This window comes from Oryza brachyantha, chromosome 12 (genome assembly GCF_000231095.2).
Source record: "Oryza brachyantha chromosome 12, ObraRS2, whole genome shotgun sequence".
Lineage (NCBI taxonomy): Eukaryota > Viridiplantae > Streptophyta > Magnoliopsida > Poales > Poaceae > Oryza > Oryza brachyantha.
The window spans coordinates 12,671,556-12,695,244 of NC_023174.2; the positions used below are offsets into that span (position 1 = coordinate 12,671,556).

The 23,689-nt window shown below is 43.4% G+C and overlaps 3 protein-coding genes across 3 annotated transcripts; 1 reads left to right on the forward strand and 2 right to left on the reverse strand.

The window, feature by feature from the left end:
• Window positions 1–204: 204 nt before the first annotated feature.
• On the reverse strand, window positions 205–3,162 carry LOC102707538 (4-hydroxyphenylacetaldehyde oxime monooxygenase-like). The gene is made up of 3 exons (XM_006663997.3): window positions 2,596–3,162; window positions 1,302–1,748; window positions 205–994 (listed from the first exon to the last, which is right to left on the reverse strand). The coding sequence occupies exons 1-3, from the start codon at window positions 3,094–3,096 to the stop codon at window positions 371–373; spliced, it is 1,572 nt and encodes a 523-aa protein (XP_006664060.2). The 5' UTR covers window positions 3,097–3,162; the 3' UTR covers window positions 205–370.
• Window positions 3,163–7,795: 4,633 nt separating this feature from the next.
• LOC102707824 (L-type lectin-domain containing receptor kinase SIT2-like) lies at window positions 7,796–10,002 on the forward strand. Its single transcript, XM_006663998.3, has one exon. The coding sequence runs from the start codon at window positions 7,796–7,798 to the stop codon at window positions 9,854–9,856; it is 2,061 nt and encodes a 686-aa protein (XP_006664061.1). The 3' UTR covers window positions 9,857–10,002.
• A 5,900-nt stretch (window positions 10,003–15,902) lies between these two features.
• On the reverse strand, window positions 15,903–17,201 carry LOC102714798 (UPF0481 protein At3g47200-like). The gene has a single exon (XM_006664528.1). The coding sequence runs from the start codon at window positions 17,199–17,201 to the stop codon at window positions 15,903–15,905; it is 1,299 nt and encodes a 432-aa protein (XP_006664591.1).
• Between the last annotated feature and the right edge of the window lie 6,488 nt (window positions 17,202–23,689).

The following is a 23,689-nucleotide window of genomic DNA, read 5'->3' on the forward strand; positions in this document are numbered from 1 at the left end:
GCTCGATCGCCTCCCAGATGTCCTGGTCCGGGTGTGGGTAGAGGAACACATTCATTGTATTTTCCATGCCACATCCGTTAGCGAAATGATCGACATGTACCGGCTTTGATACCACTTCTTAGAAGGAACCTTGCTATCATCTTGCAAGACAGAGGAAGCCAAAACAGAGAAGGAAAACTAGAATACGCGAGAAGCAAATCTGGGGCAATTTTCCGTGTCTATTTATTTACTGAAAAAGAGAATGCTGGAATCTTACAACGGTGCAACCGATCAATATTTATAGGAACTAAATTACTGTGATCCTACATACAAGGGCGACGTACGGGGCCACGTTGTTCGTGCTTGTGATTGTGATCCAAGTTGCTTCTATTCAAGGCCGTGGCGGTACGTATACGGTGGGCACGAGCACAAGCGGCGTCTTGCGGTGGCAAACGAGCCTCCCTTCTTCCTCCATGCTCACGTCGCCGGCGGTCACCCCCTCCGGCAGCGCCCACTGGAAGCCGTGGAGCAGACTGGCGAGCGTGAACTCGACGGTGGCTACGGCCATCGACATCCCCGGGCACATCCGCCGCCCGGTGCCGAAGGGCATCAGCTCAGGGTGCTCGCCCTTGAAGTCCACCTCGCTCCCCTCGAACCTGTCCGGGTTAAACTCGTCGGGACTGGCGGGCCAGCTCGCCGGGTCTCTCCCGATTGCCCACGCGTTCACGTAGATCCTTGTCCTGGCCGGCACGTCGTACCCGCCGATCTGGATGTGCCGCATGGTCTCCCTCGGCAGCAGCAGCGGCGTCGGCGGGTGCAGCCGCAGAGTCTCCTTCACCACCATCCTGAGGTAGTGGAGCTTGGGCATGTCGTCCGGCTGCACCCTCTCGTTGCCGTCCACCACGGCCCTGATCTCGGCCTGCACCTTCTCGAGCACGTACGGCTTCCGCACCAGCTCCGACATTGCCCATAGTATCGTCGCCGCATTCGTATCGATGCCAGCAACGAACGTCGACTGCAGTGTGCACATCATAAGCGGTAAAAAAATAATAAATATTGTTAATTATGTAATGTAGCTTTGATGATATATTATAAAGAGATTTGCTCTGATCCAACAAAAATACCTCGAGGTACCGGTATCTCACGGTACTAAATCGTTTTTCATCATTAGATCTAGCTGAGCATAATGGATATTGTTAGAACCAACGATCAGAAACGACTTGATAACATGAAGTACCGATACCCTGAGATATTTTTTTTTCTGCACTAGAGCAAATCTCGTATTATAATTATATGCATATATACGACGTATGTAAACGTACAAAGATTACGGCCTTGACGTGTTCCCTAGTGAAGCTGAATGTGCCGCGCGGCTTGTTCCAGAGGTCGATGAGGACGTCGACGAGGTCGCCGCCGTTCTCGGGCGGCGTGCGCTTAGGGTCCAGGTGCTGCTCGATGACCATCTCAAAGAAAGCGTCGAGCTGCCTGAAGATCCGCTCCCGGCGGGCGACGAAGCCGGTAAGGCGGTCGACGAACCGGCCGATGGCTCCGGGGAGCAAGTCTTCAGCGGAGGAGCCTGAGCCGGATAGCATCTCCATGACGTCGTCGAGCGCGCCCTGAAAACTCTTGCTCTGCGAGAACTTGTCGCTGCCGTAGATGTTGCCGAACGCCACCGTGCCGATGATGCCGTCGGAGAGGCTCAGGATGTGCTCGTCCAGCGCCACCGGTTTTGCTTCGGCTTGTTTCAGAGTGCTTAGGAGTTTTTCCACCTAATTAATTACGTAAAAAAGAATATGTACATGTATTTATTTCAGTACGTAACTACTGCATGCTGGTGCCCTAAAATAAACAAAGCTCGACAACTGGTGGCCATGGGCGATGCGTGGTCATGGTTTTCATTAATTTTTAAGCAAATTTACGAGAAACTCAAGTAAATGTATGCATGTAATTTTTCTCAAGTTATTTATTAGAGATTTGCTCCGGTCCAATAAAAAGTATCTCGAGGTACCAAATCATTTCTCACCATTGAATCTAGCTAAGTAGGATATGTGCTGTTAGATCCAACAATAAGAAACGATTTGGTGTACCAGTACCTCGAGATACTTTTTATTACCTTTTGTTGGACTGTAAAGTTGCTCTATTTATTAATCTATTACCATTTAAAAATCTCAAACAAATATTTAAAAATCTCTAAAAATAAAAAATTTTGGTATGCTATAAGTTTTGATACGAAGAACCTATTGAGCCATATAAATCGAAATTTAGAGATGATTTAATATGTTTTTATCTCGACTCACGGAGTAGCCTATTTTAACATATAGATCGTAGATTAGATTAGGGAGATCAAGGTTTTCAGTACGAGTTTTTTTTCCTATCCTTAAGGAGGTATCAAGAGGTACCATTGTTTTCTATATAAAATTTGGTACCTTCGAATACTTAAGGTACCATGAGATACCAAATTTATATAGAAAACGATAGTAACTATTCAAAGATGGTAAAATTGGTCTTTCGGTACACCATGGGGGAAGCTGGAAGCATCATGTCTCCTACTCGTGTCGACCAAGTTGCACGCACGCTTGTTTAAAAAAAAAAAAGGTTGCACGCACGCATGCATACCTGCTGACGGCGTGCATACCATGCGGCCTTGACGCGGCGCGCGCTGAGGAGCTCGACCGTGAGAAGCTTGCGCACCTCGCGCCAGTAGGGGCCGTACGGCGCGAAGGCCACGTTCTTGAGGCCGTAGGTCACCCGCCTGGTCCCCGGGGACGCGGGCCGCGTGCAGCAGTCGAGGTCGTGACCCCTGAGCGCCTCCCACGCCGCCTCGGCCGAGGACACCACCACGGCCGCCGCCCTGCCTAGCCGCAGCCGCATCACCGGCCCGTGGGTCCGGGCCAGGTCCCGCAGGGCTCGGTGCGGCAGCGGCCCGAGCTGGTGCAGGTTGCCCAGGAGCGGGACCCCCGCAGGGCCCGGTGGCAGCTTGATGAGCCCTTTGCTTTTCCAGCTCCTGCTCCTCGTTAGCAGCAGGAGGCAGGGGACGAGAGAGAGGACGAGTGCTGCTAGGACGGGCTGCCATTTTTGGAGTAGGGAAAAGATCAGCGAGGTGAGTGAGATCGCCATTTAGTTTTTTTTGGACAACTAACTAACTGCTTTCAAGTGTGTCGAGCGATTCAATTACATGGTAAAAAGACGTGCGGAGTACACATGCATCTCATCGTGCCACATTTAAAGACTACACGTACGTATGGCTGCGAACTCACCGATGAGGCGCGCGTCCTACACTGTCACTACACACAGCTAGGCCGCTTTCGGCCAAGAGGTCAAAGTTAACGCAAACGTAGTAATATATTATTATATGATTAATTAATTATAAATTATTAAAAAATATAAAATAGATTAATATGATTTTTTAAAACAATTTTTCTATAGAAAATTTTTATAAAAATATACCGTTCAACCGTTTGATAAACATGCGTGCGAAAAACGAGGCGAAAAAGCAAGGAGGGCAAGAAAATGTCCTAAGACAAGTACAGCAACGACTTCATTGTCAGTCTTCCCAGCTCAGCTGGTCGACGCAACGGGTTGATTGCATCCTCACTAGTCACCACTCATCAGTCAACGGTCGAGTTCATACTACAGCGCACCAAAGTTCTCGCCTTGACACCTTTACGTGCAAATGACAACAGCCCGCGACAACCGAGAGAGGGTAGGTTCCCTGCCGGCGGCCGCCGGGGAAACCGAGAAAGACTCTCGTCTAGAACGCGTTACTCCAGGACAACCAGAAATCCAACAATAGGCTAACGGAATCCCAGCGGCTAATCTAAATTTGGTAATCCATATCTTCATTTAGATGATCATCTAAAACAATTCTATTCCTTATATCTATTTGTTCTTCAGCAGATCATGTATATATGACATTCTTCGTACCTTTTTTAGGAGGGAGAGAACATCCAAATATATAATTTCTCTCTTCTAATATAGATGACATCTAAAAATAGATGATAGGATGGATGTTTTACTGGAGCTCAATTCTTAGAATTCATCCTCTATTTTCAAGATAAAAGATAGGATAGATGAACTGTTGGGATGCTCTAATATGACTCTCAAAAATCAAACATTGGCACTAAAAACTAAAAATATATTCCAACAGATAACTAAAAAAACTCTTAGTTTTAACATCCTAAAGCACCAATATTTTTTGAGCCAAATTTTAGTCTTTTACTGGATTTTCCAAACTCAGCACCGCACCAATCTTTTCAACTGGCGCCAATTTTTTTTCAGCTCGGTTTGGATCGATCTGCATCTGCTAGTTGCGGCTTAGACTTTTTCTCCTTCTTGGTTTTTTTACTAATCCTGGCTCTGTTTAATTCAACTGAAGAACATAGAAATCTTTTGCATGATCGATCGTGCGTTGTTATTTTGCCAATAGATTTCATCACACAAAAGAGCAATCAACATACATCACATTTCTATGAGAAACAAAATTGCATTTACTGGAAAAATTGGTGAAGAATGCAAAAAAAAAATAATTTGAGGAGAATTGTTGGAGATGGAACATCTTTTGGGGACCAAAATTTTTTGGGATGGCTCCAATCCAAGATTATTAGGGGCTAAATTTTAAGCATCTCTTGGAAATGCTCTTAGGTAAAGATTTTCATTACGAGAGATATCCACTCTTTTTCTTTATTATCAACTAAATAGTCACTAAAAATTAAAAAATTATAAATAATTTAATATAAGATATATTACTACGTAAACATATAACTTTAAACTCGATTCTATAAATTGTGAAGACAATATTACATTTGGTCCATATGGAGTAGACTTAGGTCCATTTAGGTCCACCGTGAAGGGCATCAAAAGACGTGGTGACAAGAGTTTCGGCTCCCTCCACAGTTGGTTAATGATAGGGTTTTTTTTTGACCCCAGACTTAGGTTACGTATGTGCTAATCAGTTGGACAAAAGAAGGTTATTTTAAGAGTTGATGTCAGTGGACTCAACGAAAATATGGAGATGGTGCGTGTAGGGTGCAATGTAACGTGGATGACCACCAGCCATTCTCGTTGCCTTGTTCAACAAGGAGAAATGTCATGCAACAACAACCCATGACGACGAGGGCCCTAGTATGAGGAGAAATGATTAACCAATGGATGATGCCAGTTCATGTAATGAAGATGGACAAGATCGAAAAAGTTGCATCTGAAGAAGAGAACAAAGCATAAGACATGAAGCCGGCCAGAGTAGCAGATGTATACCATTAAATAGTGGACGTAATGGAGAGGAGAGATTTTGGCAACGAGAGGGTTGATGATGAGAAAACGACAGATGAAGAAGGTGTTGATGTAAACTTGTCAGAAACTCGTAATGTTCCAATGAGGATTTTTTGGGACTTCATATTAAGAGGGTCATCATGTATCATGGTGTACAAGGAGAATGAGGTAATACATGGAGCGAAACATTGGTACAAGGAGGATCTAACGAAGACAGTCAAACATTGGGCCGTTCCATTCAGAAGTGAGTTTTTGGGTTGCCAATTAAATCTACTAAGTCAGTGTATGAAATGAAATGTGGACAATGAGGATACATGCTTAGAAGAAGAAATGGAAGGTTGGGAGGTATCAATTGTTATTGAACATACTTGTCACCTTCAAGTGGTTGAGAACTATTACAAGAGTATGGCATCTTCATTTATTCCTACGGATATGTATGGTGATGTCATAAACAATCTAGGCTAGAAACCAAGGTTAAGATTAATTAACGAAGATAGAAATCATTATTAATATATCATTGGAACCGGCCCAGTTACGTCTGCGTGACCATTTGATTAGCCGGAAACTATTCGCGCAAGTTCATTTATGGTCTGAATGAAAACAAAGTGGTCACAGAAATCGTTCGCTCTTCTGAGTCAGCAGGAAGATGAATGGGTTCTTTGACCAACCATTTTTTTCTACTCATCATACATGCGCAGTGACGACGATGTGACCAATTCAAGCAGTTTGTACGGCACGGCGTCTGCCCAGCTTAAAAAATATATAATACTATCATCTCTCGGTCCCAATTTAGTGGACTTGTGTACAATTTTTGACGGTCTATCTTTTTTTTTTAGTTTTAGGATATAATGTTTTACTTTATTCTGGGATTGATATTTTATTGTTATTAGATGATAAAATATAAATAGTATTTTACATAAGACTAATTTTTTAAAAGCTTTTTAATAATTCTTTCAAATAAGATAAATAGTCAAACATTGGATAAAATACAAAAAATATTTTTTTATGGAAAGGAGTAGTAAAGCGGACCAGTAGATTACTTAAATAATTAATTAAATACTTGCTAAAATAACATATTGATATGGTTTCTTAGAGCACCTACGTACCTAGCTTATAAAAATATTATTATTATTATTTAGCGCTTTGGAAAATATCAATACAAAAAATAAGGTACTATATATATGTCCGGAAAAATATGATATCACCGTCAACGCACCCGTAGTGATAGTTGAAAAACTAGCGCTCCTCTCTATGCGGTTGTTAATATTCGAAGCTATTGACTTTTTCAAATATATGTTTGGTCATTCTTTTTATTTAAAAAATTATATAAATATGTTAAAATATAAGTCATGGTTAAATTATCAAATTATAATATAAGTAAATAATAATTTTAATTTTTAATAAAATAAATGATTAAACACTATATTCACACGTCAATAACATTTGAACATTACAAACTCAGCTAGTCTATACCATACTAAAAGTCTAGTAGTAGAGTCAATGATGTGTGGGTCCCGTTTGTCAGCGTCGCCAACTCCACCTTGCTCGGCAATCTCGTCGCCCACCATCGCGTCGTCGTGCCGCCACGCCGTGCCGGTCGGGGCCCCGCCACCCTGCAAGAGAGAGGGAGGTGGATGACTCACCGTCGCCGGAGAGGAAGAAACGCCGCCGGCCGTTGCGGTGTCCCTCTGTCCCGTCGCGTCGCCACGCCACCCTGCCAGGCCGTCACACCATCCGGATGCCGCCGGACCGCCGCGCCATCCCGACGCCGCCAGCATGCCCCACCGCCGGTTGCCCCTCCTCGTTGTCGCGCGCCCGCCGCGCCGTCACCGCCAGCACGCCGCAGCCACCGTCACCAGCTGATTGTGAGAGGGGGAGAGAATGAGTGAGGAGAGAGAGAAGGGGTTAGGGTTAGGTTTTTCTAAATGGGCTTTTGGGTTATTTTATTCACATGGGCTTTTATTTTTACTGGTCCATATCAGTTTTAAAGTTTATAATGCCTCTTATTTTTATTTGTACTCTTTTTTTGAATTAATGATATTTTAAAATAGATAAAATCTCATTACAACACATGGACAATTTGCTAGTACATAAAGGGCTAGTCAGGGGGAGGACGAGTATATGAAAAGGACTAGTTATCGGAGAATTGTCCGTGGTCTATAATGATGCCATATCAACTAGGAATCGAGTAGACGAGCATTAATCACTGCAAGACTCCGCTGCATGCCAATTGGTACGACCAAAGACATCGATTCTTACCTTCTATGAAACAATCATAATTTATTTTTAGCATTTATTTTTACAGAGTTAGTAATACACCTATAAATTTTTTATTTATAAATATGTCATTTGACATTTTTGCTTGAAAAGGGAAACAATCGTCCAACGCCCTCACCAACTACACAACCATGTATGCATCCCCGCACCATTAAAACCTGTAGCGCTTGATCACCAACGACGCAAATTCTGCTTAACCAATGCTTGAATCATATTGAGTTTTGCCAAAGCTACTTTCGGCCAGTTGGGCGAAGTGTCAATTAAAGAAGCCATGCGGGGCTTAATTCTTCTATTCATACTGTTGAGCCTTCACCGGGAAGTGGCCTCGTCGTCGATGGACGGTGGCCACTTCGCCTACCAAGGCTTCGCCGGCGCTAACCTTACGCTGGACGGCCTCGCCGCCGTCACGCCCAACGGCCTCCTCGCGCTCACCAACTTCACGTACCAGACAAAAGCCCACGCCTTCCACCCAACCCCAATCCGATTCCTCAACGAGTCGAGATCGACGACGAACGCCGCCGCCGCCACCGCTGCGGCGCGCTCCTTCTCCACGTCCTTCGTGTTCGCCATCGTGTCGGGATACGACGGCCTCAGCGACCATGGGCTCGCCTTCGTCGTCGCCCCGACCACGAACTTCACCGCAGCAAACGCCGGGCAGTACCTGGGCCTTCTCAACGCGGCGAACGGCACGGCGAGCGACCGCATCTTGGCGGTCGAGCTGGACACCATCCTGACCCCCGAGTTCCGCGACATCGACAGCAACCATGTGGGCATCGATGTCAACAGCCTCGTGTCGCAGCGGAGCCAGCCGGCCGGATACTACGACGAAGATGATGGCGGCGGCGCCTTCCGAGACCTGAGGCTAAACAGCCGAGAGCCCATGCAGGTGTGGGTGGACTACGACGGCCAGTCCAAGCAGCTCAACGTCACATTAGCTCCCGCGCGAGTGCGCAAGCCCAGGAACCCTCTGCTCTCCGAAGCCATCGACCTCTCCACGCTCATGGCGGACGCGATGTACGTCGGCTTCTCGGCGTCGTCGGGCGTCGTGTTCACGCACCACTACGTGCTCGGATGGAGCTTCGGCTTGGACGGGGCGCCTGCCCCGCCGCTTGACTTCTCGAAGCTTCCCGCGCTGCCACGCGTGGGACCGAAGGCTCGGTCCAAGGCCTTGGATGTCGCGCTGCCGCTAGCCACCGCGTTGCTCGCCACCGCTGCGCTCGCTGCGGTCTTCGTCTTCGTGTGGCATCGCCGCCGGTTTGCCGAAGTGCGCGAAGACTGGGAAGAAGAGTTCGGCCCCGATCGTTTCGCGTACAAAGATCTGCATCGCGCCACGGATGGGTTCAAGGAGCGGAATTTGCTGGGTGTCGGAGGGTTCGGGAGAGTATACAAAGGGGTGCTTCGTGCATCCGGTTTGGAGATAGCCGTGAAGAGGGTGTCGCATGATTCAAGACAAGGAGTACGGGAGTTCATCGCAGAGGTGGTGAGCATTGGCCGTCTTCGGCACAGAAATATTGTGCAGCTACTGGGATACTGCCGGCGCGAGCACGAGCTTCTGTTGGTTTACGACTATATGCCAAATGGTAGCCTTGACAAGTACTTGCACGATCCACATATGCCAACCATATTTTGGCCTGAAAGATACCGGATCATCCGAGGTGTCACATCAGGTCTTTTGTACCTCCATGAGGATTGGGAACAGGTTGTTGTCCATCGAGATATAAAGCCAAGCAACGTGCTCTTGGACGAGCACATGAATGGGTGTCTAGGTGATTTTGGGCTAGCAAGGTTATATGACCATGGGACGGATGCTCAAACAACTCATGTTGTTGGCACCATGGGATACCTCGCGCCAGAGCTTGTGAGCACGGGGAAGGCAACGCCCTTAACCGATGTGTTCGCATTTGGTGTGTTTCTCCTGGAGGTCGCCTGTGGACGAAGGCCGATCGAGCGTGGCGAGCACGGCAGCCGTCTGGTGCTGGTTGACTGGGTGCTTGAGCACCACCGCAGTGGATCCATCCTCGAGGCGGCAGATCCACGGCTAGCGGGACGCTTTGACATAGAGGAGATTACCCTCGTGTTGAAGCTAGGTTTGTTGTGCTCGCACCCTTTGCCTAACGCAAGGCCCATCATGCGAAAGGTCATGCAGTACCTGGACGGTGGTCAACCCGTTCCTGACTTGTCGCCGACTTACGTGAGCTACGTCATGATGGCACTAATGCAGAACGAAGGCTTCGATTCGTACGTTAGGTCAACGCCATGCTCTACGTTGGCGATTAGCGATGGTGCACTGACTTATGGGTCTTCAGTGACAGTTCTAACCGAGGGTAGATGAGCTGTGTCGATGTGTTATGGTATTTAACTTCTTTATAAGGTTTCATTCAGAAAAAAGGCTTATTGTCTTTATTGTGTGGGCTCCGGCCTCCGTCCTTGTAATAAATTCATAAATCCTAGCTCGGGTGATTCTCTATTCTTTTTTTCCATGTCATACTTCTGTTCATCACTAACCGATACAATTCCGTACGTAATTGTTTTTTGAAGCCCCAACATGGTGACTTTGTATTAAGACTGTTTCTTTCGGCTTAAAATTATTATAATCTAGATTATTGACTTAGATTATTATAAGCTAGATTGTTATAATCTGTAGTAGAATAAGCTTTGAGTTGTTTCATTCCTAGATTATTAGAGCCTAGATTATTGGGTTTGCAAGTTTAAAGAGAAACAAATTGTCTGCCTCCAGGAAACAAAATTGCAACAAGTCACACAGCCGGTGGTTTCCCAAACCCTGGGTGATAGATTTAGTAAATCCTATGCCTTCTTGCCTGCAGTTGGAACTAAGGGAGGCATCCTCTTGTCAACGGACGAAAATTACTTCTCTATTCTAGATGTCAGAACTCACATGCACTCCCTCTCAGCAACAATCAATATGAGAGAAACAAATACCGTTTGGTCAATTACTGTAGTTTATGGTCCTCAATCAGATGCAGAGAAAATTGTTTTTCTGCAGGAGCTAAAAGACCTCAAGCCTCTCATGCACCCAGCCTGGTTGCTTATAGGTGATTTTAATATGATCTACAAGGCTAGTGATAAAAATAATGACAGACTTAACAGAGCAATGATGCAGAGATTCAGGGGAACAATTGACCAGCTAGAGATAAAAGAACTACACCTCCCAGGAAAACGTTTCACCTGGCAAAACTCAGGACCAAACCCAACCCAGACGAAAATAGACCGAGCTTTCTGCTCAATTGATTGGGATTTGATGTTTGACTCAGCAAGGCTACACCCATTGTCTTCCTCAAGCTCTGATCACTCAGCGTTGCTCCTGGTGGGAAGAGATCAACAACCAAGAATGACTTCCTTCCGTTTTGAATCGTACTGGCTAAAATTCCCAGATATCCAAGATGTCATAAAGAAATCCTGGGAAAAACAAATACTAGCTGAGAATCCGTTTTCAGTCCTTAAGCTGAAACTTCTAAGGCTAGCCAGAGACCTCAGAAGATGGAAAAATTAAAACATTGGTGATATAAAACTACAGTTCGCAATAGCAAATGAAGTAATTTTCCAGCTGGACAAAGCACAGGAATTTAGAGCTCTCTCGGCTGAAGAAAAAAAATCTGCACACCATCTTAAAATCAAAAGTTCTCGGCCTTGCAGTGCTAAACAAAATCAGAATCAGGCAGAGATCACGTCAGATTGCAATTAAAGAGGGTGATGCCAACTCCAAATTTTTTCATCTCAAAGCCAACGGTAGGAGGAGAAAAAATTACATTCATACCCTACAAACCCCGGCAGGTTTAGCCGTCTCGGTACAGGAAAAAAATGAGGAACTCCACCGTTTCTTTTCTGAGAGACTAGGGAGGAGACAGAACAGAGAGTGCACTCTCAACTGGGACATGATAAATCTTCCTTCCTTTGATCTGACCGAGTTGGAAGCAGACATCACCGAAGAAGAGCTTCAAAAAACAATACAATCCTTACCGTCGGAAAAGGCACCAGGGCCAGAGGGATTCACAGGCGCTTTCTACAAATTGCTTGCGATCACATCAAAACTGACCTCCTGGCGGCAGTCAGATGGTTCATGAACTTCAGGACCCAACACTTTCATGAGCTCAATTCCGCAAATATTTGCCTGCTGCCAAAAAAGGGAGATGCTACAACCCCAGACCACTACAGGCCAATCAGCCTGATACACAGTGTCGGGAAAATTATCACAAAGACTCTGTCAAACCGGCTAGCACCTCATCTCGATCAAATGGTTTCAAACAACCAAAGTGCTTTCATAAAGAAAAGGGTGATTCATGATAACTTCATCTTCGTCCAAGGAATGATAAAGAAGCTACACCGAAAGAAGGAAAAAACCATCTTCCTTAAAATCGACATCTCAAAGGCCTTTGACTCTGTCAGTTGGCCCTTTCTTCTTGAGGTATTACAGAAGCTAGGGTTCGGCCTAAAATGGCGGAGCTGGATAACAAACATCCTAACAGCGTCAACATCACGTGTGCTGCTGAATGGTATATCGGGAGACGAGATCCAACACGGCAGAGGCCTAAGGCAAGGTGACCCTTTGTCACCGATGCTCTTCATTCTGATCATGGAACCACTGCATAGGCTATTCAAGGCAGCAGAAGATAACAACCTCCTCTCACCACTGATGCAAAATTGGAACCGCTTCCGTTGCTCACTATACGCGGATGATGTGGCAATCTTCATCAAGCCAGTGCACCAGGAATTACAACTCACTGCTATAGCAATGTTTACACAGTTGAACAAGTTCATAAATAAAATATACTAACCACACAAACTACAAATTAAAAACAGGAACACGATTAGGAAATACATGTGCGAAACAGAGCAAACTTCACATACAGCACAATCAAAATATGCTTTTTTTGAAGCCCACAATCAAAATATGCTGAACAGCAAGTAGCAATCTTGATCGAATTTTTCGTTCATGGATGAGAGGCTGGCAACTGAGTTTTGAACGACATTTCAGGTAACATCACAGAACAGCATAACAACACAATAGAACTCACATGGATGCTTAATTCTGTCACGGGAGGAAAGAGGAATGAAATGGCCTGAGGTGCTTGCTAACGCTAGCCACGCGTATACTTGAGAACGGCGAAGACCATGGAGATACACGAGAAGCTCAAGAGGAGAATGGCGGCCATCAACATTTGTTCCTGTTTTCACCAAGCCATAGAATTACCAGAAAAGTTGAGGCTTCAATATGTTAAAAACAGCTTGCATCTTAGCATATCAAAAGCAAGGGACATGTAGTCCTGAATATGCACTAAAGTAGTTCTGGCTTCTGACGAGAATTCTAGAACATTTTAAAAAGAGGCTGATACCGCAACCTGTAACCATTAACACTTCAGGTTTCAGTTACAATCATGATGAACAAATATTTAAAGAGGTGAGAACGAAGGCGTGATCTTCCACTCCAGATGACAACATTAAGATCAAAGCTAAACATAGAGATAAATACACTCCAAAGTCCAAACTTCAGTATTACTACACTGCAGAGCATTGCATCTGAATCGCATTTCAGTCTCTCTGGTAATAAGCAAAATCTCCAGAATGAAAGTTAAGAACTGGGTCATTAACGTTTTTCATGACTGGAATGTGGTTCGCCCGCCGGCGAGGTTGGGGACTCACGCGGCCTCCGCCAGCGTGGATCTGGCGGCGGCAGAAAGGGCTCGTACGACGACGGCGGCGGCGGCCTTGATTCTCTCCTTCAAGGTGACAACCCAAACCCGGGGTAGGAGGGTTAGCGATCGAAACCCTCATGCCAAATGGGATTCATGGTTCAAAACATATTAGATCCAAGCTTATGGCCTGATGCCAAATGCTGGGATATTAAAATGATGGGCAAATTATGCTCTTCCTATTCAAAGGTATATTTGATGAATTAATCCTTTGTTATGATCACACATCGATGGTCTAACACATGAACCAAAAGATTGTGCTCCCGAAGGTGTCGCAAGAAAAAAAAAAAAGTCTAGGAAATCAAGTGCCCTTCTAAAAGAGCGATAGTAACATTTCGTTCATGGTAAACGAGGGAAATTTTACATAACCATAAGCTCATACAAAACGACTTTTACAGAAGCACAAGTTCATACATAACAATGTTTACACAGAAGAACAAGTTCATAATACATCAGATGAATGAGGAATGAAATGGCCTGAGGTGCTTGCTAACGCTAGCCACGCGTATACTTGAGAACGGCGAAGACCATGGAGATACACGAGAAGCTCAAGAGGAGAATGGCGGCCATCAGCGAGAGGCAAGCAAGCCAGAGGGGTCCTGCAATGCTTGAAGGAAAATATGGCCAAGGACTTGCAGCAATTGCATCTGTTCATCCAGTACCTGTTCACATCTCTGAACATGCTAGTGTAGTCTGACATCATTTTCCCTGCCTAATTGGCTCTTGATTTGGTCATAAGCGACGAGATTCGCCAAGAGAATCTTGGAGCCAAAGTTGACTTGAAAGCGAGGGATTCTCATGGTTTTACACTCAAATGCCACATCGAACATTTTGCTCGGACGGATCTTACTCATCCGGAATTTGACACCGTAGTATTGAAGCTTGTTTGCCCCCCAGGGATTCCTCACGGCATAAACGACGTCCTACAGATCTGTTGCTGCTGCAACAGCTAGATGTGAATTTGGCAAAGCGTTCTCACCTCTTCTCGAGGCCGCATATGTTTATTTACATAGCTAGCAAACCGTAGCTTGTAGATACATCGAGTTTGTTACGATTCGGGAGAAGATATATAGCTACACGGCATAATGTTTTATCTAAAGATATACCGGTACATGCATGCGTATCTTATCTAACATCCCTCCTCAATCATAACTTACATAAGTTTAGATTGTATTTAAACATTTCTAATTTCCGATTACACAGAGCCTTCCTAAAGCCATCAGCAACTTGGTCATTTGTAGAAATAAATCTTACCTCCAACAATTTCTGGACAACCCTCTCACGCACTAAGTGATAACCAACTTCTATGTGCTTTGTTCTATCATAAAAAACTGGATTTGCTGATAGGTAAGTTGCTCCTATATTATCACACCAAACCTGCGCAGCTGGTGGCGTAGGAACCTTCATTTCTTTTAACAGAGTCTATATCCAGATTATTTCTGCTGTAACATTTGCCAAGGATTTATATTCTGCTCCTGTACTCAATCTTGAGACTGTAGCTTGCTTGCGTGCACTCAAGGAGACCAGGTTGCATCCAAGAAAGACTACAAAACCACTAGTAGAGCGATGATCATCCACACTTCCTACCTAGTTAGCATCAGAGAAAGCACTAACCAGAGTGGATGAGTCTCTTTCGATCTTCAGACCAGTACCAAGAGTATGTTGCAAATACTCAAGGAATGCCTGTCCCAACTGCATCACCTGTGTTGAGGTCAGCGGGTTTTCCTCATACAGAAACTCTGTCACCCACTTGGTGCAGCCAACTTACATAAACTGTAAATTTTAGGATTTGATGAGCATTTGCTAATTGTAAATGTGTATATTGATCAAAATGCTTGATTTAACCTGTCTAAAGCACAGAAAGCGATTGAATTAGTGCTTGATTTCTGAAAATACAACAACGGGACGTCACGTTAGTTGTCGTTTCTTTTCAAAAATAAGCAAAACCAGGTGCTTTTTTTTTTGTAAATACCAACTGGAATAAAGAGGGAAATTAAATTTAGTGTGGACATTTACAAAGGCTAGGGCTCAGCCTTCTTCCCCTAACTATCCCTTTCAATTTGAGGCTATTGCATAACGGACTCCATTTTAAGAGCTAACTACGCATTTGATTATATTTTTTAATTTGCAGATTTATTCCCGTTTTTTTGAAAATAAAGGTGCCAACTGACCGTTAAGTGAACTTAATGGTGTTAAATGAGACATGAATGGATGTTTTTATATAAAACTTGACTTGTACGTACGAACCATAAGCTCATACATTTTATTTATTGTCAACGGAGGGAACTTGTACGTACGAACCATAAGCTCATATATACCGACTTTTATGGAAGCACAGCATGCAGGTTTATACATAACAGTGTTTACAGAAGAACAATTTCATCGTACATCACATGAAAGTAGGAACTAATTAAAATATACAAAAAGGACAAACTACAGAAACAGGAACACGGTTTAGGAAATAAATGTGCGAAATAAAACAAAATTTACATATAGGATAATCATCATATTATTCTGAGCCACAACTAGCAACTTGGTCGAATTCTTGATTCATGGGGCCGGGATGGATGAGCGGCTGGCAACTGATTACTGACCAACAAATGCACTTATAACATTATATATAACAGTAATAGTAACAAAATATAGATTAATGACGTGAGGGTGCTGATGCTAGCCACGTGCGTACTTGAGGATGGCGAAGATCATGGAGGTGCACGAAAAGATTAAGAGCATAATTGCGCCCAGCAGCGAGAGGCAAGTCAGCGGGTTCTTGCAGTGTTTCAGGGAGAAGATGGCGCAGTACTTGCAGCAATTGAGCCTGTTCCTCAGGTAGCTGTTCACATCTCTGAACATGGCGGTGTAGCGGTGGTTGGTGACGTCCACCAGGGCGCACCGGCCGAGCTCGTTGAAGAAGGAGGCCACCTCTTCCTCGTTCGACAGCAGGTTGTCCACGATGCGCTTCCGCTGGAGAACCACCACGTCCTCCCTGCTGTTGATGAGCGCGTTCATCAGCACCACGTAGCTCGTCACAGCTCCGACGACGACGACGCCGGCGCCATTGCCGCCGCCGTTGGCTTGCTCGTGAGCGAAGAGGTTTGCCAGTAGGATCTTGGACCCGAAGTTGATCTCAAAGCGGGGGATCCCTATGGTTTTGTCCCGAAACGTCACGTCGAACAATTTGACATGCTGATCCAACTCCTTCACATGGAACCTAACACCGTTGTCTTCCAGCTCATTTGCACCGGGGATTCCTCGTGCCATGGTCGCCACGGGACAGACGTCGATGCATAGGCTAAACGAACAATTGTTGCAACGACCTTGCTCGCCAATCCCCATGTTGTTGCTGATGACAAGCCTGTACTGAAGATCAAGCAAGTGGCGAATCGGTTGATCATCCGCGTGTGGTAGATTCAGCACCTCTAAATTAGCCCACGAGAATTGGCCCGCGTTGTTGAAGAATCTGATGAAGAGGTTGACCAGGTTGGACTCACGGTTGAAGATGGGATGTCCATTGACGTGCTTCAAGAATTCATTAAAGAGCCTGTCGAGAACGAAGAAAGGTATCTGGTTATCGACCAGGAGGAGGTCGTAGTATATGCAGTTGGACATCAACCGAATGTGATTGTCGACATGGGCCTCGCGTCCCTCGTTCCAGCGGAGGAGGAGCTCGACGACGAAGCACCCGTCGCGCGTGAGCATCTCCGCGGTGTACATGCCAATGCTCCCGCTGTAGCACTGGAGAGCGCCTTCGATGCAGCGATCAATGGCATCTTGGTGGCTCACGTTGCCCAGGCGTTGCAAGAAGCTACGGCGGAAGCGATCCTTGTGAACTTCCATGTTGCCGGTGCTCCTGTGACCGTGGTGATAGGGCCCGATGGAGACGACTCTAGGCTCGAAAAGCGCCTTATTTGCGTCACGCATGTACGTGGGGAGCTGCACGACGAAGGTGTTGATCTCCATAGCATTCATCTCTGATCGCCGTCTATAAAAGATGTGTTTTGGCCGTTCTTCGTAAGAGGGCTTCTGGAGTAGTGGTGGATATGATTCTAGTTAACAAGCTAGCTAGCTAGCTAGCTAGACCGTAATGACAGACACACTATATATGGCCTTTGCATTGCTTATATAATGTCACTGCATGCATGGTGCCTTACACAAGTTACAATATATAAGGTGTTACGTGAGTACATGGCTATTGCACGTTACTTGCATAGTCATACATGTCATCATATATAGCAGAAATTAATTAAAACTGCTGGCGTCCAAGTGCTGCTAAATTTGACAAAATTTAAATTAGTTGTAATACTATTTGCCCAGCTACAGCACCTGTAGTTTAGTGGTATTAATTAGTACTATTGAGGAAAAAATAAGCTTAAGGTAAGCGGATTTAGGCGCATAGAAGATACTACTTGTCTCCCTCTCGGTGAAGCCAACTTGTACCAATTGTAGGATTTTAGGATTTGAAATTATGAATTACCATTTTGCCAGTTGTAACATGTCTAGAACAAGCACAGAATGCTATTGAATTACTACAGCAAGAGGACGTCACGTACTCTGTTTCTTTTCAGAAAGAGGCAAAACCAGGTGCTATTTAAAACAAGATGTATCATCTCAAAGAGGAAAATAGAGTGTGGCCATTACATCCCTTTTGAGTTTTTTAACACTAGATTTTGTTAGCAATCCTCTTCACTTCAATTCAAATCACAAGAGTATTCAATACACATAGGGATGCATGGTAAGTCGGGGCGATGGCCTAGCCCCCCTGGATATGGGGAAGGCTACGCTAGCATAAATTAAAATTTTCTATCACATAAAATAGAAACTACTGCTGTTATAGGTCACGCCGAGGTAGCAGTGCAGTTGATCCCATCATGTCCTCTTATCACGTCCTCACGTGCGGCTCATTTTTGTGCTCTAGATGCAGCACCTCTGAAACATCCACACGTATAGGAAAGAAGCAGTCGTGTCCCGGACTGCTAGGTCTACGAGAGTAACGAAGGCGTGGGCATGGGGAAATTCACGGCTGGCGTGGATTGCCCTAATCCATGCGCCCCACCCATCATTATATATATAGGCGTCCTAATAGACTTTTGATTCTAAGGCCCATTAGAAACCCTAAGCCTTCTATAATTCAGATCAATTCGGATCCTATCTGAATTAGGCTTGTAGCCCATTAAGTATGCGACAATATGGGTTCACACACACATAGTCATGTTCCAAGTACTCTTACTCAACCCAATAGTTTATAGCTGCCTCTCTAGTAAGACGTGTCAACTCCTATACACACATAAAGATCATATCAGAAGAACCATCACAACATCATGTACAAGCTATTTCTCTTGCCTCACGATATTTGGTCTAGCTCCAAGCTGACCTCTCTTTCTCGATGCTGTGAGTCGGATTCTCGAATAGACTAACACACTTAGAGCTAGCACGGCCATGCATTTCTTGATCCGATCACTCGAGGGGCTCAGAGATATCTCTCTCACATAAAGAGGGGCAAATCCTATTTTGTCTGACCATGCCTCACAACATGGTTTATGACAAACCCGAAAACTACCTTTATAACTACCTAGCTATGAAATAGCGTTTGATAGCCCCTTAATAGCTCGGTTCACATCTTGAGAACATACGATAGCCTCAGGTAGGGCTGTCAACAAAGCTCGAAGCTCGAGAGCTGCTCGAGCTCGGCTCGTTTCAGGCTCGGTTCGAGCTTGGCTTGAACTCCTAACGAGTCAAGCCCGAGCCTGATCAGAAACTCGCGAGCTTTCTTGAGTCGAGCTCGAGCTTCTCACGAGCTTACATATACATATTATTTTTATTTTTTATTTGATAAAATAGTAGATTAATAATAAATTATTATATATTTAAATGATAAATTAATTTTTTAGTATTATATATTAATTTTAAATCTTATTTATGATTCATTTAATATAGTTGACTTAAAATTATTATTTTTATTTACAAATATCATCAATATATATATATATATAATCATACAAGTAAAGAGTTAACTCCGACTAGGGACAATTTTAGAATAATCATACAAGTAAAGAGTTTCACAAACAATTCACATAATTACCAACCAATACAAGTTACCTTTCATGGATATTCAGTAGATAAATAAGTCTCATGGATACAACAAAATATGATCATCTCTATGATAACCTGTAGGGCATATTCTAACACCCCCCAAGATTATGTTTCACGTATTACCGTACTCTTTAATTCCTTTGGTTTCGATCCAGAACTAGTTGTGTGGCGTGCCCGCCTACTGCTCCCGGTCACCACCAAGTCGCCAATGACGGAGTCTCTTGGAGTCCCAGTCAGCCACTCGGATGGGTAAGTCACCAACACCAACTCTCTAATCAGCTGAGTTCCAGTTATCATGACATGTATTCTCTATCAAACAATCCCATAGTCCCATGTGGTTCCGATGGAACCTAGATCAACGTGTGTGTCATTGGATTAAAAGACAAGTTCCAGTTGATGTTCGGTAAGAATTGAAAGTACTAAGAGATGGTAAAAATATATGGCAGTTTTAAAAGTATAAGGAGATGTCATATTTTCTAACGTAAAACTTTAGTATCTTTAAGTATTGTGGGTATATAGTAATATTTTGCCACAAAATTTGATATCTTACTATACTTTTTTCAAGGATTATAAAATTTATGAGGAATTGTTGCACAACATATGACGACATTGTCATTCAGTCAATCAACCTGTCTGCCAGTAGATCTAGAACCGGCTCAACAAGTATGCATCACAATGAAGTGCAGATGTTAGTCGAATTCATATCCTCTGGCATAACAGTAGTGTTATTAGAGTGTCACTGGCTGTAACGGCACTGACATAATATCCTGGATTCAAGCCCTTATCCGTATGGATCTTTTTGGTTCTAAAGCAAACCAAAAACTTTATTGTAAGAGATTTGCTCTAGTTCAATAAAAATATCTCGAGATACTAAATCATTTCTCACCATTGGATCTAGCTGAGTATGATATGCACTATTAGATCCAACGATCAGAAATGATTTGGTACCGCGAGGTACTGGTACTTCGAGGTACTTTTTGTTGGACTGAAGCAAATATCTTATTCTAACGAAAGGCAACTTGTATTGAAAGGCAACTTGTATCAAAATTGAAAGGGATAGTCAGGGGAAGCAGGCTGAGCCCCTAGCCTTTGTAAAACGTCCACACTAATTTTCCCCTCTTTATTCCAGCTGGTATTTACAAAAAAAAAAAAGCACTTGGTTTTGCTTCTTTTGAAAAGAAACAACTAACGTGACGTCCCGTTGTTGTATTTTCAGAAAACAAGCAGTATTTCAATTGCTTTCTGTGCTTTATTGTAGACAAATTACATCAAGCATTTTGATCAATATACAAATTTACAATTAGCAAATGCGCATCAAATCCAAAAATTACAGTTCATGCAAGTTGGCTGCACCAAGTGTTTCTCTATGAGGAAAACCCGCTGACCTCGATACTTAAGTACTTCCCCATTGGTAGTAATTAATACCAAACCTACAGGTGCTGCAGCTGGGGCAGACATTCCTTGACTAATTTAATTTAGACTTGTCCAAATTTAGTAGCATTTGCACGCCATCAATTTTAATTTCTACTATGATGTGTATGACTACGCAAGTAACGTGTGCCACAGGTGATGTGTATCACTACGGTTGCGTTCTTCTGTTATATGAGTACAAAGGATTATCTAATTTTTTTAATAAGTATTACCTGGTATAAGCAATCAAATTAAGTATTATAAAGTTAAAATTTTACTTTAGATATACGTGATATGATCAAGTTTTATTAACAAAAATTTACAAGAAATACATTGATCAGTACTTTGGGAAGAGTGCGTGAAAAACCAAGGAATAATCTGTCCAAAATAACGCAGCTTATGTGCAATGGTATTAAAATAGAGATTTGCTCCGGTCTAAAAAAATAGATCGATATACCGATACCAAATTGTTTATGATCGTTGAACTAATAATGCTCATCCTGCTCTCACGTAGATCCAAGTGATCCAATGATAAAAAACAATGTAGTATCGTGAGATACTGGTGCCTCGAGGCAGAGGAAATCTCATTGAAATATGTAAGGCACCATGCATGCAGTGGTATTAGTCCATCAACTTATTAAGGCACCATGCAAGCTGTGTAGAACTGTAGACAGAACACACGCTCGTCTCTCTCTCTCTCTCTCAATCTGTCAAGTTCAGGTTAGTAGCCACCATTACTCCAATGGATGATGCCGTCGAAGTGCCGGAGATCAACACCTTCGTGCGGCTCCCCACGTACATGAGGGAGGCGCACAGGGGCCTGTTCGAGCCTAGGGTGGTCTCCATCGGCCCCTACCACAGCGGGAAGGAGAGCACCCTGGACATGGAAGCTCACAAGGACCATGTCCTCCATCACGGCTTCTTCCAGCGCCCGGGCAACGCTAACCATGCGTACTACGTCCAGGAGGTGACTAACCGTTGCTTCGCACAGGCTCGCCGGTGCTACGCCGGCGGCGCCGTCGACGATTACACCGTGGAGATGCTCACGCGCGACGGGTGCTTCGTCGTCGAGCTCCTCCTCCGCTGGAAGGAGAGTACGGCGCATTTACTATGACCTTCTCGTGGTCGATAACCAGATACCGTTCTTCGTCCTTGCTAGGCTCCTCCACGCATCCTGGACAACCTGCTGTCGGACGAGGACGAGGTGGCCTCCTTCTTCAACGAGCTCGGCAGGTGCGCCATGGTGGACGTCAGGAAGCACCGCTACACTGGCATGTTCAGAGATGTGAACAGGTACTGGATGAACCGATGCAATTGCTGCAAGTACTTGGCTATATTTTCCTTCAAGCACTGCAGGACCCCTCTGGCTTGCCTCTCGCTGATGGCCGCCGTTCTCCTCCTGAGCTTCTCGTGTATCTCCATGGTCTTCGCCGTTCTCAAGTATACGCGTGGCTAGCTAGCGTTAGCAAGCACCTCAGGCCATTTCATTCCTCTTTCCTCCCGTGATAGAATTAATTAAGCTCTACTGTGTTGTTATGCTGTTCTATGATGTTACTTGAAATGTCGTTCAAAACTCAGTTGTCAGCCTCTCATCCATGAACGAAGAGTTCGATCAAGATCAGTAGATCACTACTTGTGGTTCAGCGTATTTTGATTATCCTGAATAATGTGAAGTTTGCTCAATTGCGCACATGTATTTCCTAATCGTCTGTTTATAATTTGTAGTTTGTGTTGTTAGTATATTTTAATTCCTACTTTCATCTGATGTATTATGAACTTGTTACGTACGAACTTGTGGTTCTGTAAAAATCGTTATGTATGAGCTTACGGTTTTGTAAAAGTTCCCTTGTTTAAAATGAACAAAATATTATTGTCACTCTTTTGCAAGGGCACACAATCTATTGGTTCATGTGTTAGACCATCGATGTGTGATCATAAAGTATTAATTCATCAATACACCTTTGAATAGGAAGAGCATAATTTGCCCATCAGTTTAATCCTATCGTTTCACACTGAGGCTTTGTTTAGTTCCCAAATTTTGATACATGCATGTAGCACTAAATAATAGATAAATAAAAAAACTAATTACACAGTTAAGGAGGAAATCACGAGACGAATCATTTGAGCATAATTAGTCCATGATTAGCCATAAGTACTACAGTAATCAATATATGCTAATGATGGATTAATTAGGCTCAAAATATTCATCTTGCGGTTTCTAGATGTGTTATAAAATTAGTTTTTCATTCATGTCGCAGAACCCCTTCCAACATTCTGTCAAATATTCCAAAAGTTTTCTTTTCACGAACTAAACATGCCTGTCTAAAAGATGGAAAACTTACTCCTTTTTTTACGAGCACTTTTACCAAATTTTCAAATGATATCTTTTCTAAATCTTCCATAGCAAAGTTAATTTAAAAATATATTAATCTATTTTGTATGTTTAAAATAGTTAATATTTCCTTTGTTTTTTAATGTCTGACACTGTTGATTTTTTAGACATGTTTGAACATTTGTTTTGTTTCAATATTTATGTAATTGTCAATTTGTTATTTTTTTTAATATTACAACTATTTTAAGCATGACCTATATATCTGCATATTTACACAAAATTTTTGAATAAGAAGAATAGTTAAACACATATCAAATAAACCATTAGTGTCAAACATTAAAACTCGAAGAAATAACTTAATTTATTTATGCTATTAAATAGCTATCATTAAAATCAGTTAATATTTCATCTAAAAGCTAAAAAGAACACAACCTGGTAGATACGTGACAACACTCATTAAGGTTTTAGGGGGTGATTTTTTAGCTTTTTATGGTAAAACCAAACAACACATTGCAAACAATAATTTGTAAATAAATTTATATATATATATATTCTTAGTGACCTAAGGTTAGAAGATAAACTTTGGTGAAAAAAACCCCAAAATCAACTCTAAATTTAAGATTTA